General features: G+C 43.7%; 1 protein-coding gene across 1 annotated transcript in view; it reads left to right on the forward strand.

Annotated features, from left to right (window-relative positions):
• The window catches only part of INTS8 (integrator complex subunit 8), a 71,226-nt gene that overhangs the window by 54,868 nt on the left and 476 nt on the right, over positions 1–15,882 (forward strand). The window contains exons 23-27 of the mRNA XM_075825932.1: positions 8,133–8,236; positions 8,343–8,393; positions 8,488–8,561; positions 13,406–13,470; positions 15,217–15,260. Of these exons, the coding sequence (XP_075682047.1) occupies positions 8,133–8,236; positions 8,343–8,393; positions 8,488–8,561; positions 13,406–13,470; positions 15,217–15,260 (338 nt within the window). The remainder of the gene's footprint in view (positions 1–8,132; positions 8,237–8,342; positions 8,394–8,487; positions 8,562–13,405; positions 13,471–15,216; positions 15,261–15,882) is intronic.

The following is a 15,882-nucleotide window of genomic DNA, read 5'->3' on the forward strand; positions in this document are numbered from 1 at the left end:
GCCATTGGCTATCCCAAACATCAGTAACTGTATTCTATCCAATCAGAATCGATTAAATATTAATCACATATCAGCGATTTCTAATTGGATAGCATACAGTTACTGACGGCAGAGGCTAGGCTGCATGTAATAACCGAACCGAAAAAAACGAAATGTGCCGTGTTAACTCAGGTCAGTACATTTACTGAGCTGAGCGCGAACGATTCGCTCAGCCCAACTTAATAGTACTAAGCTGAGCGGGAAGGGGTTAAAAAAAATAGTGGGAGTCTTGGTCTAGTTATTTCTTAAGGTCTGACTTCAGACAGACCAGTCTCACTAAGGCTCTGTTCACATATTACGTCTGAGCCTTCCGTCGGAAGTATATGACAGGAGCATTCCCTGACATGTAACTCTGACAGAAAGCTCTGACATATGCATACGGCGGCATGTCACCTATAGGCTCCGGTGTTAAAAAAAAAAATGTGTATACCGCGCTGTATACTGCTGTTGTTTTTTGTTTCTTTCCGTTCATGTCATTGGGGACACAGCACCGTGAGTATAGACTAGGAAGCTATGTAGGAAAAATCTTGGCCTCGCCAAAGCAGTCCATACCCTTCCCACAGACACTGGCTAAATCTGTTTTATGCCAGTGTCTGTAAGAAACAGACATGACTTGATATTCAGGTCTGCTGCTATTTTTATTTTATTTTTTTATTTTATTTTAGTTGTATTTATTTATTTTCTCTACTTAACTGCAGGTAGGTTGTCAGCTTGGTCAACAGCCTAGTCAACCCCCTGCAGTGCCCATAAACTAGGCTGCGTTTGCAGGTGGAGTGCCCGTAACTCAACTGTATGTGCGAGGTTACTGAGGAGGTGACCCTTCGTACACCTAAAATCTACAGAGGGTTAGTGTGATAATCTATCCAATCCCCCCACCCATATATCCCACTGGAACTCAATAAGGGCTATTCCTGTTGCGGGACTTTGTCAGGGATCGTTCCCTATCTAAGGGGCATTTTTTATTGGCCCCATCATGGTACATATTGTGGGGACTATGCTGCACCATTGGCTTGTCAGGGGCCTATTTTCACAGTGAGGGAACGAAGACCACGCTGCACCATACATGCCTCTGGTCCAGTCACCTGATCCCGATAGCCCTATCCGCCAACAGCATCACTATTAGTTGGCTGGAGGAAGCCTCTCTTATGGAAGCGGGCTCAGGAGCTGGGTGGCCATTCCACATCACTTCATGTGTGCCTGGAAAATCTATTTCTGAAGAAAAAGGGACATAGGGCACCACATCGTGTAACAGAGGAGAGGGGGCCGTGAGATTTGTGTGCGCACTCAACTTGTTGTGTTGTACAGTCCAGATATAACACTGGTATAAACGTCGACGACAACAATAAAGTGTCCGCTGCTGCTGTCCCTGACTGTTAGATGACAAACACCACCACTTGGTATGCAGATAATTTCGAGGAGAAAAATGGAGATTGTAGAGAAGCCCTGCTGACATGAAATAAAGAACCTTTTAATTAAACCCCTCCTGTATGGATGTCCGCAGCGCTTCTCTACAATCCACATGAAATTTAGGAGCAGGGCAGCTATTCCAAAGCACAGGCTGGTGAGTGGTTTCCATTAGTCATTTCCCAGCGTTGCGGCATAGCAAGGGGTCACTTCTCCATTGCTGCTACAGAAGCTATTTTCTTTCAGCCTCTTCTCTTCTGCCTCGCGGTATACAGCACCAGGGGTCTGGTAGGTGAGCCTTATGGCTGAATTATCTTATTTTTTATTTTTTTTAGGGGTCACTTTTTATTTATTTTTTATTAGGTGCAGTTTACCCTAGGGGTCACTTTTTCCCTTTTGACTGTTTGTTATTAGTTGTCTGATCCACTTTTCCTTATGATGTCTTTGTCTCAGGAGGATTCCACCAGGCAACAAGCACAGGTGGGCCTGGGTTACATTCTATAACTGTGGACAGCCTACCCAATTCTGTCCTGTGGCTGCAATCCTGGATCCCCCCTCCAGGATGTGGCATCTCCTAAATGGGCAAGGTCTTTTGCTCAGGCCTTGGGTAACATTTTCAAACTATGGTTGAGTCTTGGAGCACCTGCCTTCCCATTAACTAGCCCAACTCAATGCCCCTCCTTCCTCTCCCCTGGATTATACAGTCCACCTTTTATGGTAGATCAGAAGAGGTGCAGAAGTAAAAGAGACAAGTCATCCCTGCAGATCAACCTTCTGGAATTGAGGGTAAGCTTCCTGGATTTCTCCCATGAGACACTCCTTCACCAGGGTCGGCGCGTTCAGAAACCAGACCGACAACTCCACGGCAGTTGCCTATCTGTCCCACCAAGACAGCACCAGGAGTCTTGCTCTGTGGGTGTCCTCTCGGATCCTTTGATGGGCGGAGTGTCATGTACCAGCATTGTCAGGGGTCCACACAACAGGAGTGAACAACTGGATCGCAGAATTTCCAAGTCAAGAAAGACCGTATCCAGGAGAGGGGTTTCTTCACCACCAAGATTTATTCCATTAATTTTTCAGGAAGTTGGGCACCTCAGAGGTGTATTTTCTTGGGTCACGTCTCAACCACAAAGTTCCAACCCACGTAGCAAGTGCAAGGGATCCCAGGGCGTTCACAGTCTATGCCCTGGTCACTCCATAGGACGAGTTCTACCTCCTGCATCCCTTCCCTCCCCTTCAGCTCTTGCCCAGGGTGGTCAAGAGGGAAGCCGTTCCTGCCACCCTGGAGGCGCCGTACTGGCCTTGCCGGGCCTGGTACACTGACCTAGTCAATTTGCTGGTAGATCAAACTTTCTTTCCCAAGGTCTGCCATTCCACCCACTTTACCTCAGATGTGTTTAACGACGTGGCTGTTGAGGCCGGGGTTCTGAGGGCTCGTGGTCTTTCTGAACCAGTCATCCAGATAATGTTAAAGGCCAGTAAGCCTCAATCGGCCAAGGTGTTCCACTATACTTGGAAAGCTTATTTCTCCTGGCGTGAACAGCATGGTTTCCATCCAATCTTCCACACCTAGGATTCTGTCCTTCCAGCAATCAGGCCTTGATCTAGGACTTTGATGTCTTCCCTTAAGGGTCAGGTCTCTGCTTCAGTTTCAGTGAATTTTGGTCTTTCGTTCTCAACTAATGACACTTCTGCAGGGGGTGGCTCAGGCAGTCCCTCCCTTTAGGCATCCTGCTGAGCCTTGGAATCATAATTTGGTCCTGGTGGCTCTTCAGGTTGCTCCTTTTCAACTTTTGAGGGTTCACCTTCTTTCTTGGCAGGTTTCTTTCCTGATGGTCGTCACCTCCATGAGACGGGTTTCGAATCTAGCTGCCATGTCCTGCAAGCCACCCTTTTTGGTCATCCATAGGGATAAAGTGGTCTGGCTTGTCCCATCTTTCCTACCAAAGGTCGTCTATGCCTTCCATATTAATGAAGAGATTGTTCTTCCTGCTGCTCCACCCCATCTCGTCTGAGGGAATTAGCTTTGTATTGTCTTGACAGAGCCTGCGTTTATCTGGCTGCAACCAAGTCGTTTTCGGCATTCTGGTTCTGTTTTTAACCTCAATGGCCATCATTGCAAGTTGGATCTTTTCTGTAATTTTAGAAGCTTATGTATCCAAGGATAAAGTTCCTCCCCTTCAGATCACTGCCCGTTCTGCAAGGACTGTTGGTGCCTCACTGGCGGTCAGGCACAAAGCTTCAGTTCCTCAGGTATGCAAGGCTGCTACATGGGCTTCGATGCACAGCTTCACCAGATTTTACCAGACTCATTCTTTGGCTTCCTTGGATAAAAGTCGCAAGTTGCTGCAGGCAGCTGGACGTTAGGATAGTCGCATGACTGTTCTTTTTTCTTTCCACCCTCTGGGACTTCTTTAGGACGTTGCGTGGTGCTTTGTCCTCCAATGATAATAAGGAGAAAATAAGATTTTTGTACTCCCCGTAAAATCTTTTTAGTTGAATTCATTAGAGGACACAGATACCACTTTTTTTATTTCATTTTTATTTAATTTTTTTGTTCCAAGCCCGGGATCTATTGTTCTGATTTTATTTTTATTTTTTTGGGGGGGGGGGTTCTCCAGTGACCATGGACATGCGGTTGTTTTTGTTTTACTTCTGCTACTGCTTCTATACAAACAGATTTTCTTTTACTCTTTTTTTTTTTCTTTTGCTCTTTTCTCTTATATTAAATTTTATTTTTAGTATTTTGGGTGATATCCACCCAAACATAACCTTAAACTGAGCACAAACATAAAATGCATATATGTATTCTTACCTGAAGCTATTTCGTGCATCTATGGTTAAACTGGATTGAACAGTATTGGTATGAACTGTTGATTGGTTGTCGATCTATTCAAATAGGGGACTAATGACAAGGTTACCACGCTCTGAGGAAGTCACGTGGTGACGAAACGCGTCAGCATACGCCCCCCTTTTTCTGACGTCTCACGCCGGGAATGTGTGGACTTACCTGTGGACATTACCTGCTGCATATATGCGATTCAATCGCACCGCGTACACGCTGCTGAGACCCATGCGAATTGAGGCTGCTGGTTGATGCACATGTGGTTTGCGTCGACTAAATTCTCAATCCCTTTGGCTCTAAACTGACATTTACTGTAAGCCATAAAAGGAATCTACTGTTGGGACGGACAACCTTTACCATCAGCCGCTACTGTTATTGGGTTCTCTCTAAGTTGCTGGTTACAACATTGACCGCTGGAAAGGCAAAACGCCTATAACCAAGAGCCTGACACTGCCTATTATTCCCTATTGAACGGGACTATTTCTAGCTCACTACCCGTTTGAACTATATACAATTTACCTACTTTAAAGAGGCTCTGTCACCAGATTTTGCAACCCCTATCTGCTATTGCAGCAGATCGGCGCTGCAATGTAGATTACAGTAACGGTTTTATTTTTAAAAAACGAGCATTTTTGGCCAAGTTATGACCATTTTTGTATTTATGCAAATGAGGCTTGCTAAAGTCCAAGTGGGCGTGTTTAAAGTAAAAGTCCAAGTGGGCGTGTATTATATGCGTACATCGGGGCGGTTTTACTACTTTTACTAGCTGGCCGTTCTGATGAGAAGTATCATCCACTTCTCTTCAGAACGCCCAGCTTCTGGCAGTGCAGATCTGTGACGTCACTCACAGGTCCTGCATCGTGACGGCCACATCGGCACCAGAGGCTACAGTTGATTCTGCAGCAGCATCAGCGTTTGCAGGTAAGATCGACTTACCTGCAAACGCTGATGCTGCTGCAGAATCAACTGTAGCCTCTGGTGCCGATGTGGCCGTCACGATGCAGGACCTGTGAGTGACGTCACAGATCTGCACTGTCACAAGCTGGGCGTTCTGAAGAGAAGAGGATGTTACTTCTCATCAGAGCGCCCAGCTAGTGAAAGTATTAAAAACGCCCCGATGTACGCACATAATACACGCCCACTTGGACTTTTACTTTTAAACACACCCACTTGGACTTTTGCAAGCCTCATTTGCATAACTACAAAAATGGTCATAACTTGGCCAAAAATGCTCGGTTTTTTAAAATAAAAACGTTACTGTAATCTACATTGCAGCGCCTATCTGCTGCAATAGCAGATAGGGGTTGCAAAATCTGGTGACAGAGCCTCTTTAAGTTACTATATACTTGCAATGATATGCAACACCATTTGTGTACTATATATGTTTACATAAACTAAAGATAAAAATGATGTATGTGCGCTATCAATTAGTGACCCGGCCGGGCTTGTGACCTTAAATAATTTTGTTAATAAATTTTTGATATTTTTTTATAATAACGCTGAGCCGAGTGCTGGCCTTACCAGTGGTTACCCTGTTTATTCCTTATTTCCTTTCCCTTCACCCCCTCCCCCTTTTTCCATCCTCCCTCCCCCTTTATATTGGTATTCTTGTCACTCACTGGTTTGCACCGTACGATTTTTACTGAGCTCCAGCAGTAGATACGATCAGTTTCTCATATTTATTCTGATCTTAGCGAATGTCTGTGGGAAGAGTATGGCCTTCCTGGATGGAGCAAGACTTTTCCTAGCTAGTGTCAGCCTCCTAGTCGCAAGGGCATATACCCATGATGTTGTGTCCCCCAATGAATTCAATGAGAAAAAGATTTTACGCTAAGTACAAAACTCCTATTTTTGCCAGTTGCTTCTGCGTAAAAAAAAGCATAGTATACTACGCTTAACTATACAGAGAATAACCAAGGTATATTAACGTAAACCATCCCGAGGAGTGCAAAAGAACAATGTTTTGTCCTCTGTCCGGTGAATGGAACCCTATGGATAGGTTTGGTGTCTACGCTAAACGTAGGGCTCAAACTTTATTCCATGCTAGCTGTGGAGCAGTGGTAAAACGCATGCGGTTTTGTAAGTTCTCGGCCGTGCGGTAAGAAAGATGGCACAACCGCTCTGTTTGTCAGCCAATCACCCACTCCTTCCAGCATGGGATTATGTGCCGGGTTTATTCCAAAAACCCGACACATATTGATCGGAACAAGGCTCCTTAATGAACACCGTAAAAAGGCATATTGGTGGTCACTAAGGCCATGTTCACGCCGTTCTTTTGCATGCTAATTCCGATGTTTTTCAGAAGCTTCGTTATGCTGAAGATGGACTCCTATAGAATGTCTATGAACCCGTCTTCAGCCTGACAAGGAGTGCCAATCGCAACCGAAGTTGCAGAGCGTTCAGCTTAGCATTTCGATCAAAACGAAGTCTGACATGTACAAAGTTTTTTTTAAAGTGCAGTCACTTTTTAAGGTCTAAAGCATGCTGCTCAATAAGGGGTTAAAAAGGTTCCAGTGAGCGCTCTCTAGTGGTGTCTGCAGGCGTGTCTCTGCTGGGGATTTGAAGTTCTCTATCAGGGGTCTCAAACATGCGGCCCGTGGGTCGAGGACCTCGGGAGAGGAGAGAGCAGGCCATAGGAGGAATGCGCCAGCGCTCCTTCATGACGTCAAACCGTGCGGGTTAAATAATGATATATTATAATAGTTCAGACTTTTAGGGATGCGGAGATACCAATGTTTATTTAGTTTATTTACAAATTAGGAGGAAAATGGGAAAAGGTTTTTTTATTTATTTTTTTATTTTTACTTTCTTTATTAGTCCCTCTAGGAAACTTCAACCAGCTTCCACTATATACTGCAATACTAATGTATTGCAGTATATCGGCTTAATAGGAGCACAAAGATGGCAGATCTGGGGGCCTTCATTAGGCTGCCATAGCAACCATTGCCACACCGCGATTGCATTGCGGGGGGCGCGATGAGGTGCTAGAGGGGGTCGCCCCCCTCTTTCTAACAATTTAAATGGTGCGGTCGCTATTGACCACGGCATTTAACGGGTTAAATGAGTGGGATCGCACTCGAGCGTGTATGGAGCGGGCTCACTTTGTGAGCCCGCGCCATACCTCCCCCTACCCGGTTATGACGTAGTCATACGTCAAATCTCAGGAAGGGGTTAAAGGGAACCTGTCACCAGCATTTCACCTATTGAATTCTACTCGCCCCTCGCTGGCCGCTGCTGCCGTTATCTCCTCTCCTAAACTCCTCCTCCAACCGTACATAGCGGCTGCAAACATTTCACGCCTTTTATGGTACTAATCCAGCAGTCTCGTTCGTTTCTCTTCTTATGCCCGCTCACCGCTGAAAACTGGTTTGCCCTGAGTGCCGGAATCTCATTTTAAGATAGCGCGCAAGCACCCGTCATATACGGTGTGACACCCTTCCCTTCTTCGTTCGAGCCTCAAATCTAGTTACTGTGCATGTGCTGCTGTGGTGTCCAGTTGTGCGCACACACCAAAACAGGAGATTGATGCGCAAACGCAGGATTTCATGTGTGCTGGGGGAGGCAAGGAGCTGTCAATCAAAATAAGGAGGCGGGGTTAGCTAAGAAAAATTTTTGAGGAATGAAGCTACGGTATGATTCTTATGCTCATTAGCGGGAACACTAAAAAACTGAATACTAAAGCTACAGAGCCGACTGAGAAGATAATTATAGGTTATATAGGAATGATTTTTCACCCACTACCACCAGGTATTGCTGGTTTAATAGGTGAAATAGGTGACAGGTTCCCTTTAAGGATTGATACTGGAGTTCATTCGGTCTATCACTGTTTTCTTTCTTGGTACAGCAACCAATCGGTATTCTGCGGCGCTGAACTATTATCTGCAGGCGGGAGCAGTGTCCTCGGATTTCTTTACTAAACAAGTTCCGCCAGAAGTTTATACAGATCAGGTAAGGAAAAAATCTGACACCTCCTCTTCAGCTAGTCAAATATGTTCAGTGAAGGAAATTCGAGAAATTTGTAGACCACATCTTTTACTTGTTGTTTTATTAATAGGTGATTAAGAGGATGATAAAATGCTGCTCCTTGCTGAACTGCCACACACAGGTATGATGAGGATGAGCTGCAGAGCGTATTTAGGAGTGCAGAGCGTCGCTGCGCCTCCTCTATAATAATGGCAATATGACCTTCGTCTTTATAGGTGGCCATACTTTGCCAGTTCCTCAGGGAAGTCGATTATAAGACTGCATTTAAAGCTCTTCAAGAACAAAATAGGTAATGTATACAGTGTCCTAACCAAAGGGTTGTCTTCAGCATGCAGGCAATTATTTCTATTCTTTTTTTTTTTTTTTTTTTTTTATTCTTTCTTTTGTGCACCGCCATTTAATACACTGCATATGATTTTGTATAAATCCTTTTCTCCCATTACACATGTTTAAAGGTAGTCAAATTCCTGCATTGACCTGAAATTCTCATACTTTATAATGACAGGGGAAGCTTAAAAATTGATGGCTTATGGGTCGGGGTCCGACTCCCCAGGACCTCCGCCGATCAGCTATTTTGAAGGGGTCACAGCACTCGTACGAGCGCTGCCTCCCCTTCATTTCTCTCACTTGCTCAGACTGTGAATTGCCGACATGGCCATAGCAGCAGTTCACAGTATTACAACCTTCTCCCATTGAAGTGTGTCAGTGATTAGCAGCGTGAGCAAGTGACCGGAATGAAGGGGAAGCAGCGCTCGTACGAGTGCTGTGGCCCCTACAGAACTACTGACCGGTGCGGTTACGGGAGCCAGACCCCGAACCATCAGCTATTGATGGCCTATCCTGAGGATAGGCCATCAATTTATATTGGCTGGAAAACCCCTTTAAGGTCAGGGCTACACCTGGACTTTTTTGTAGCGATTGATTTTAACTTTTTGAGCAACAGCTGCAGTCCAAATGAACACGTTGGATTGTATGCAATCTTGTGGACTGCAGCTGTCACTCATGTTTAAAATCAATCAGTAGCGCTACAAAAAGTCACTATAAAAAGTCAGGTGTAGCCCCGGCCTCAATGTGAATGTCCACCTTTGTTTTCTATGGGGTTTTTTTTGGTCTAAATGTCTATTTTTTTTTAATCCAAAATTGTGTCTATCGCTTTCTTAATTTATCTTTATAGTGGTTGGAGCTACATTTTTCGTATTCCATATCCATTCCATAGACTTAGTTAAATGATAGCATGATGGATGTCTGCAGCCACCAGTGGAGGCAACTTACTGCAAACATTGAACTCAATAATAAAATTGTATGCAGTTAGCTCTTAAGCTCCCCCTAGTGACGGCTGTAATCAATTAGAATGTCTTCATCTAAGGCCCCCTTCAAATCATATTTGTGCCCTACGTTTATTAGCTCGACGTAGGCGAATAGAGTGTCCTTTTGGTTTCCGTCAGGCTGGTATACGGTTGCACTAATCCATCCTGAGGGATCCCGCAAAAAATGTATACTGCGCAGTATACTTTTTTTTTTTTTAACGTGTGCCTATGGATGACAAATGCCACTGTATTGCATCCGTCACAGATATACATTAAACATATACATTAGAAGATAAATAGACTCCAAGCATATACTGGTTACAGGCTAGGCAAAGTTTGAAAAACCAACTTCCCCCCCCATATTACATCAGGTAGACTGCTCCATGATTATAGAACCATACCGAAGAAAAGAGCATGACGTCTGAGTATACAAGAATATATCGATCTTATTTATAGAAAATAACATACATTTAAAAGCACATCATAAGAAGACTCTAGTACTAATACCGTGGTACATCATATAGCACAGGACAATGTTAGGTAAAAGAATGGTACACTAGGGCAAACCCATATATACTGCCCACACAGTTAGATATATAATGTATCTCATCCAAGTGGATCATGTACTGATAGTCCACAATGTCCTCACAGTTATGTGGCAACAATGGATATTACCTGGCCACAATGGGGTCACATAGGGAGAATCAGTAAATATACGGTGAGCAGTTATAGTGATGCTGTCTTACCCATTGAAAAGTGAAAGTATCAGAATACGTCCGTGCTGAGAGGTCCACAGTACAACCCCAACGCGCGTTTCGCTATCTTTGGTCGCTTCCTCAGGGGGTACATGGATGACAAATGCCACTGTATGGCATCCGTCAAATATATACATTAAACATATACATTAGAAGGCGATGGTGATGTAAATGTTATATAGTGGAGCTTCCTGCACAGAGCCGCTGGAAGCATTGTTGTCCTCAGGAAGTGCTCTGCCTGGGGACGCTGGCATTGAGGAAGCTCCTGATGTCACTGTCCATGTATGGACAGTGACGTCTGGAGCTTCTCCAGGGCTATTTTTCTCCGGCACTCTGTAAGAGGTTGGGGTTGTTCAGCCGATGTATCCCACTATATGCATATACGTTGCAGGAATATGTCCAGACGTACATTATACCTCTGATGGAAGGCAATTAATGCGATGTGAAGGGAGCCTAAATCTGCATATGCGAGACATTTGGAGCCCATTTATAAAGAAATTAATCCACACAAAATATTAGACCTTCAAACAACTTGGTGTTTTCACAGCGGCCACTAACGGGCTTTATTCTGATGCATATGCCTTTTTACGGCACTGCATCAGAATAAAGTAAACAGAGCATGGAGCTGTTAAATGTCCCTGCTCTCAGCTGCCAGAGGTAGATGAGGGCTGGGGGCGTCCCTGCTCTGCCGGGTGAGATCGATATTAGTATAGATCTCACCCGTTTAACCCTTCAGATGCGGTGCGCAATAGCGAGCACCGCATCTGTGTGGTTTTTGGAGAGAGGGAGGGAGCTCCCTCTTATCCCACTGACACCCGGCGATAAGATCGCCGAGTGTCTGTGTCTCCCATGGCAGCCGGGGGCCTAATAAAGGCCCCCAGGTCTGCCTGTAGTGAATGCCTGCTAGATCATGCCTCTGGCATGACCTAGCAGATGCCTGTCCGTGTTAAACGGACAGGCAGTAATACACTGCAATACAAAAGTATTGCAGTGTATTATAATAGCGATCGGATGATCGCATATTAAAGTCCCCTAGTGGGACTAGTAAAAAAGTTTCATAAAGTTAATGAAAAAAAAATGAAAAACCCCACTTTTTCCCCTTACAAACTGCTTTAGTATTAGATAACCAAAATTAAAGTAAAAAAGTAACACAAATTTGGTATCACTGCGTCCGTAACGACCCCGACGGAAAAATTGCTATTTTTTGTGAATCCTGACTTTAAAAAAAATGTGATTAAAAAGTGATCAAAAAGTTGCATCTACTCCAAAATGGTACCAATAAAAACGACAAGTCTTCCCGCAAAAAAAAAGCCCTCATACAACCGCATCGGCGAAAAAATAAAACCGTTACGGCTCTTCAAATATGGAGACACAAAACCAAATAATTTTGAAAAACAAGCCTTTTTACTGTGTAAAAGTAGTAAAACATACAAAAACTATACAAATTTGGTATCGTTGCAATCGTAATAACCCGCTGAATAAAGTTATTGTGTTATTTATATCACACGGTAAACGGTGTAGATTTAGGACGCAAAAAAGAATGGTAAAATTTCAGATTTTTTTTTCTATTCTCCCCCCCCAAAAAAAGTTAATAAAAGTTAATCAATAAATAATATGTACCTCAAAATGGTGCTATTAAAAAATACAACTTGTCCCGCAAAAAACAAGACCTTATACAGCTATGTCTATGCAAAAATAAAAACATTATAGCTCTTGTAATGCGACGATGGAAAAACGTAAAAAATCTCTGCACTTCGTTACTGTGTCTGTGGTAGTTACAGCAGAGGAAGCGTGATCTCGTTGTAACCTGTCATTTACAGCGTAATCTCGCGAGATTACGCTTCCTCTGCTGTAACTACCACAAATAGGCTGTTATTCGGCAAGATACGCCATGCCTGACGACCAGCACATTATCCCTCCACGTATTACACATAGTATTGACACCCCATGTACTATTCACAGCACTGACCCCTATTCATCACATTTATTTTTATTACATTATCACACAGTTCTGACACTTTCATACATACATATTTATTTTTTACCATCCATTCACACCCTAGCACTACACTGACACACATTTATCGCACACCTTTGAGCACTTAGTTCGCCACTCCCCTCAAGACTAGTGGGAGGGGCTATCACTATTTAATGCACACTCCTTCTGCAGCATTCTTTGACCCGTCTGCGTCCTGATGGGAACGTGTTTTCACCCACCCACCTACCTAGTAAGTATGGCCTTTTTTGTGGTTTTGTAACTACCACAGACAGAGTAACGAAGTGCAGAGATTGTGAATAGACTTCCCGTGGAATGTCTATTCACTGTCTAAACACTTCAGTATTGTTAATGTGTTAGTATAAGGGTATGTGCACACACACTAATTACGTCCGTAATTGACGGACGTATTTCGGCCGCAAGTCCCGGACCGAACACAGTGCAGGGAGCCGGGCTCCTAGCATCATACTTATGTACGATGCTAGGAGTCCCTGCTACTCCGTGGAACTGCTGTCCCGTACTGAAAACATGATTACAGTACGGGACAGTTGTCCTGCAGAGAGGCAGGGACTCCTAGCATCGTACATAACTATGATGCTAGTAGCCCGGCTCCCTGCACTGTGTTCGGTCCGGGACTTGCGGCCGAAATACGTCTGTCAATTACGGACGTAATTAGTGTGTGTGCACATACCCTAAGACAGCACATAAGGATCTAGCAGGATCCCTATGCGCTGAGTAAATGAATGGAGAGGAGTGCATGATGCTGATTGGTCACTGATTGGTCCGCGTCATACACTCCTCTGTACAACGCCCACTTGGTCTAAAGTAAAAATACGCCAACTTGGGCATTAAGAAACTCACTAGCATAAATCTAAAAACGCTAATAAAGTGGTAAAAATAGTAATGCTTTTTATTTTTTAAAAACGATCTGTCACCTACATTATAGCGCCCATCTCCTTATGTAGGGCATAGGGCACTTATAATGTGGTGACAGTCTCTTTAACTCTTTTCACTTATTTTTCTTCTATAACATAATGTGGTAAATATGTAATGTTCTGTATCCTGCTTTTTTCAGCCATGATGGAATGGATTCCTACTACGAATACATATGGGATGTCACCATACTGGAATATTTGACACGTATCCTTCTTTGCTTGTCACCGATTGGTTTACTTTACTGTCAAGTATTTATGGCAGACTCCAGAATTACACCACGATATCTGACGCATACGAATATGTCAGGAAAATTGTGCGCGACTTCAGAGTTGCGGTTTGCGTGACACAATTGTGAAGCTTTTACGGCTCTATCGCACCCTGCACGGGGGAGAAAACTGATAGAAGTCCCCACTGTCCATATGACAAGGCCAGGGCACAAGTAAGTGCAGTCATGAGGCTCCGGGAGTACAACTGCTGCATTCTTTGGCCCTAACGCTTCTTTTTATTTTTTATTATTATTCTCTATTAGAATCTAGAAGACAAGACTTAAGGAGGAACTCCACTTCCTATATATTTTGCTGCCTAATTGTTTAGATGTAACGCTCAGGGCAGACACCATCATTCTGGTTATAGACTACTCTAAGTCATTTTGCCTGTTTCCTGGACCGAACACACTGCAGGGAGCCGGGCTCCTAGCATCATAGTTATGTACGAAACAAGGAGTCATTGCCTCGCTGCTGACATACTGTCCCGTACTGCAATCATGGTTTCACCACGGGACAGTACTCCTGCGTGAAGGCAGGGACACCTAGCGTCATACATAACTATGCTCGGCTCCCTGAACTGTGTTCGGTCCAGGAAATGCGGCCGACATATGGTCCGTATATCAAGGACCGAACATGGTCGTGTGCCTAAGGACTTAGTTTTTCAACAGACTGTATCACACATGGGCCCTGTACCTAAGCCAAAATTTGAAACACTCCAAAGTCATATTAAGGACAGTTTACATAGAACATGTCATACTTATAGCAGACAGTGCTGTATTATTTCCTGCATTGGGGCAGTCTTGTGCTGTCCTGGATCTGGTCTTGTAACTTGTGTAAAATGTAAACTCAATATCCTTGATCTTTGACCCCTGCCTTCCCAGTATACCCTACTAGAGATGTGTAGTGCGTGATGGGAGTCATAACTACTGGAGAGTCACAGGTTGAAGAACACTGCAGTATAGCATAGTAGTGTATAGTGTCCTGTCCCCAGAATGGCTTCCCTCTTCTACCCACTATGGAAAACTTCTTTTCCACCAAACGATAGCTTTTTATTCTCTGTAGAGTTGTCACGATACCAGAATTTGGACTTCGATACCGATACTTCGTCTAGTGTTGAGATTCTTGATACTTTACCAACAATTGTATTATCAAAAAACAGACCGGCTTTTTTTTTTTTTTTTTGTGAGGCACATGGCGAGACTAATTTTGAACATCCATGTGCTTCACGTTAATAGTAATTAACCCCATCATGTTTCTCAGTCATAATGGACAACATTGGGTTAATGTGTGAGGTTCATTATGGGGATAATTACTATTAATGTTAGGCACATGGAGGTATGAAAATCACAACACCTCGTGCCTCACATTAATAAATGAAAAAGTAGTTTGTTTTTTATAGTGTACACAAATGTTGTGCAGGTTATTACGGTTGCGCCGATACCGAATGTGTATTTTTATGGATTGAGATGTTTATTTAAAAATATATTTTTTTTTAAACTTTAATGTACCAGCATATATCTATATACAGATAGGGATGCCCTAACAGGAAATATGGTCAGACAGCCCTGGACTGTCTGCCCATATATGGTATGGCCCTCGATCTGTCTAGTCTTATCCTAACTTAACAATGTTAATAATCTGCCCCTTAGAAATCTGGTTTTGATTTCTTTAACCAGTTCTCCAGACTTACATCATAAAAGGGGAGAGATTGAGAAGAGACAAATTGCGGTAAGTTGATTTGTCAAATACTCTAAACTGCAAGTGGCTGTAAAGAGACTTCATTAAAAAAATAAACTGCAAGCTTCCCAATGCTTCTTAATCTATTAATGAATAGGCCAATTTTCAGGTTTTATCTTAGTTTTTTTTCCTCCCAACAAAACTTAGAGGTTGGCCAGGGAAAAAATATTTTCTAAAGTGTTCCCCAGCCTTGGTTTGCCTTCCCTAAAACCCCCTACTAACCAGTCTGCATGGGCGATGAGGAGATTGGCAGGCAGTGCAGGAACTCGGAGAGGGAGGTGGCGTGTACTAGCAGACGACAGTCCGTCTTTGGTCAGACAGCAATTCCGGCAGAGCTGAAGCACGGCACATCATCAACTAGGTTTCCAGGCAGCGGGCCGGGCGGACGTTTCAGGAGTTCTTCAGAGCGCCGTCTCTGGTCCCACTGCCTGTAAACGTAGTGGATGACGCGCCGTGTCTGCAGGAAGTGCTGGCTGAGCAAAGACACGGAACGTCAGAGGAAGTGAAAAATGTACTGTGCAGTCACGTGACCGCACTTTAGAAGTAACGCCTTGACATACATTCTATTAAGAAGTTTATTGTACATGTCACATTAAGTTAAATTAGAAGTTTA

The sequence above is a fragment of the Rhinoderma darwinii genome, chromosome 5 (genome assembly GCF_050947455.1).
Source record: "Rhinoderma darwinii isolate aRhiDar2 chromosome 5, aRhiDar2.hap1, whole genome shotgun sequence".
Classification (NCBI taxonomy): Eukaryota; Metazoa; Chordata; class Amphibia; order Anura; family Rhinodermatidae; genus Rhinoderma; species Rhinoderma darwinii.